Below are 3407 nucleotides of genomic sequence, written 5' to 3' on the forward strand. Positions count from 1 at the left end.
CATGAACACACACACACACACACACACACACACAAACAGTGATGCATGCATCTATACACTCTCACACATACGCACATGCATGCACGCACACCACACATGCATACACATACATTATTTAACATCATCCTATACTTTTACTCTTCTCAAACTCTTTCCTGATGCATACAATTTGCAGACTTAGTATTGATTAGGCAAGGCAAAGTAATTTTCTACACATTTCAATGAAGCAATTGCACATAATTTAAAAATCTTTATTTTAGTATGTCATACACCCTTCATATTTAAGACTCATCAGTGTGTCCACAAAATCACATTGGATAAGTGCAGAGCACTACTTCACTTCCAACTAGAATTAGCACTTGATCAGTGTTACATTTAGCATGGTCTGTTTTAAGTCTGTTTAGTCTTGCAAACACAAAGATTTCCATTCCTTAATCAATAATAACCCGTCACGATAACACAGAGGTGTGTCATATCCTGGCACAGGTCAAAGGGTTTTATATTGAAAAAAGGCAGCAAAATATGTGAATAGCTATAATTGCATATATTTAAGTGACCAAGTATTTTGACTATGTATTGGGGTATGCTACATAATAGTCCATACATTTTGGGACATTTTTGAATACATTATATTGTGTTGTTCATTTTGGGGATAAACTCTGTCAGATCCCTGAGTTTTTAGACATACAGTAATTATGTCCCATAATTGTCAATAGAATTTGAAGCATCCCTGCAATTCATACCAATGACTCGCACACAGGTGGGTTATCCGAGTCCTGACTGTGCATGGAGCTCAGGCCAGTGTCTGAGTCGTCATCGTTGGCATTGCAAGTCTTTGAAAGCCCCCTGGCTTGCTCCACCCACTCGCCTTTCGTCTCCAGGGGATGCATCATTGCTGCCTCAGTAACCACAGAGTTGCGGTCATTGTCCTCGCCTTGTGTCTCGTCATCCTCTATATACAATGAGTTCACTTTCTCCAGCAAATCCCGTATCTCCTTTTCTTTCACCCCCCAAATATCCTGGGTTGTATTCAAATCACTCCTAATAGCCTCCAAATCCGTGTTCAAGCGCAGTCCAATGTATAAACTAGTACCCAGCTGCGTTTTGATCCTCTCCTCCTCCAGAAACAAATCGTTCTCTAATGATGTATCAGCCTCGAGGGCTAAAGTTTCAGTGTGTGTCGCATGGGCCGTTGATACCCACATAGCGGTCTCTCCCGCGCTGAGTTCCACCTTTTTACTTGACAGCTCCTCTTGCCTTCGCTCCATCCACCTCTGGTTAAGTTCCTCTTGGATCTCCACAGTAATGCTGTCCATGAGCGCTTCGTGCTCAGCCAATTCATCCTGAAGTCTAATCACCTCCTCACACCGTTGGGCATACTCCTCGAACTGGGCAACAGCCTCCGCCGAGCACGGCTTCTCGCCCTCCTGCTTGGAGAGCCCGTCAGAATGCGCATCCACTAAGTATGTGTCCTGCACGTAATTGATCCCATGCATTTTCATTCTGTCAAAATGAACTTTAGCTTCATACCTTTCTATCGCTCTGTCCAGTTCTTTAATTCTTTGAATCTGTTGGCGGATTGTGTGGTCCTGGGATATGACCAAGTGAACCAAAGTTTCCATTTTCTCCCCAGTGGGCGCATCCTTGGACACGGTTTGCGCCCTCTTGTTATTTATTTTATCCAACTTTCTGAAAGCTTTCCTGACAATCCGACGTTGTTTCTCAGGTGAGAAGCCCATGGTGGCTCTTGCTGTCCCCTTGTAAATGCACGGGCTCTCCTTACTGAGCACCACACGCGCCTCTGCGCTCCGGGGTCCATGGTTAGCCAAAGAAGCCTCATTTTTAACCAACACAAACCGCACGTTCTCCTGCTCCTCTCCCCACGCGCCCCAAAGTCGAAGGATCTTTGTTTTATTCGGCAAAATTCTTTCAGATCCTCTCCATTTTTCTACGATGCAATAGGACTGGGTTGATCCCGAGAGCATAGCTGCAGAGACACGTTGTTTCAAGTTTTGATCCTCTAGGAGCACATTGACCACATCTGCACAGGTTGTGCGCTTTGACAGTCCGGAGACAAGCTTCTCCTCTCGGCAAACCCACACAGATATCTTACTTTCCTTGGACTCCATCATAAACTAAAACGAAACGTTATTCCCCTTTAGAATACCATTCAAATTCCGTTTTTTGAGGAGGGAAACGGATTAGAACAGAGTTTTGTCATGCAAGTGCTAAATTAATTGTACATCCACATACGTTAGAAAATAAAGCAACATCCAACATTCTGATATAAATTGTTCATTTTACGCGTTCCCTCAAGTAGTTGGTAGAGGATGGGAAGTCCATGTAGCCGCTGTCGCTGTTTGCTCTGTGTCCAAGTAAGCACACTCAACTGCGCCCTTTGCGCGCTGTGCGTACAACCGGAGACTCGCTCTGCTTTGATCACATGACAACTTTACAGTTCCTAAACACAACAAGTAACACCGCCCATAAAGTGTGTTACTCTCCCAGAGAACCTGATTGCGTATTTTGATAAAACATGATAACAACAACAACAACAACACTATTATCAATGAATAACAACAACAAACGACTAATACTACAACTAATAATTATAACAATAATTACAACAACTACCACATCAATAACAATAGTAGTGATATACTAAATTATAACAACACTTAGAATAATAAGTGTATACATGCGCATCTAGTATTATTACTAATATTAATTTATAATAATTTACTGTCCCTTGACTGATGTACCTGGGCTGGTGCCTTGGCTGATGCCGACATAAACGCAGACAGCCCTGGGGGTTATGCAACACTTCAAATAGTGACAATGGGAGGTGTGAAATAAGGTACTGACATCCCTAAATCAGAAGACATTATCTTACTGCTGAGCATATATACTTACAAAAAAATAAATAATGCATTAGCATGCAGTGTACAAAGTAAGACTAATTTACACACATCTGCATAGGAGGCTGTAGCCTAATACATTGCATGCATCGTCTCTGGGTGACACACATTTCACTTGACTGACAAACACCACAACAAACAGATGGTAAAAGAAAAGCGATTGTATTGAGTCAGCTTCGCGGGGTTCCACAATATATTGCCTCATCTCACTTTTCTATTCATAAATGCTGATCATCAACATCAGCTTATTAACAACCCAGTGGTAAAAAAAATATGGTTGAATCAATGTTTCCGCGTAATTTCAACAAAAAATAATTAATTGTGATGACACTGAATCAACGTGGGAAAAGTAAGGGATTTTTTTTTTCATCTAAATCCAATTACATGGTGACATTCTTTGTTGATTTCACATTGAATTCCTGTTAGATGACAAATCAACCAAATGTAAACCTAAACTAGACGTTGAAATGACATCTGTCCCGAATGGGA

At 41.6% G+C, this 3407-nt stretch overlaps 1 protein-coding gene across 1 annotated transcript; it reads right to left on the minus strand.

Annotated features, from left to right (window-relative positions):
* Window positions 1-284: 284 nt before the first annotated feature.
* Window positions 285-2370, minus strand: LOC139411439 (Ras association domain family member 10b). The gene has a single exon (XM_071157808.1). It carries the CDS (start codon window positions 2130-2132, stop codon window positions 738-740), a length of 1395 nt encoding a protein of 464 aa, XP_071013909.1. The 5' UTR covers window positions 2133-2370; the 3' UTR covers window positions 285-737.
* Window positions 2371-3407: the final 1037 nt, after the last annotated feature.

The sequence above is a fragment of the Oncorhynchus clarkii genome, chromosome 6, assembly GCF_045791955.1.
Source record: "Oncorhynchus clarkii lewisi isolate Uvic-CL-2024 chromosome 6, UVic_Ocla_1.0, whole genome shotgun sequence".
In the NCBI taxonomy this organism is placed as follows: Eukaryota; Metazoa; Chordata; class Actinopteri; order Salmoniformes; family Salmonidae; genus Oncorhynchus; species Oncorhynchus clarkii.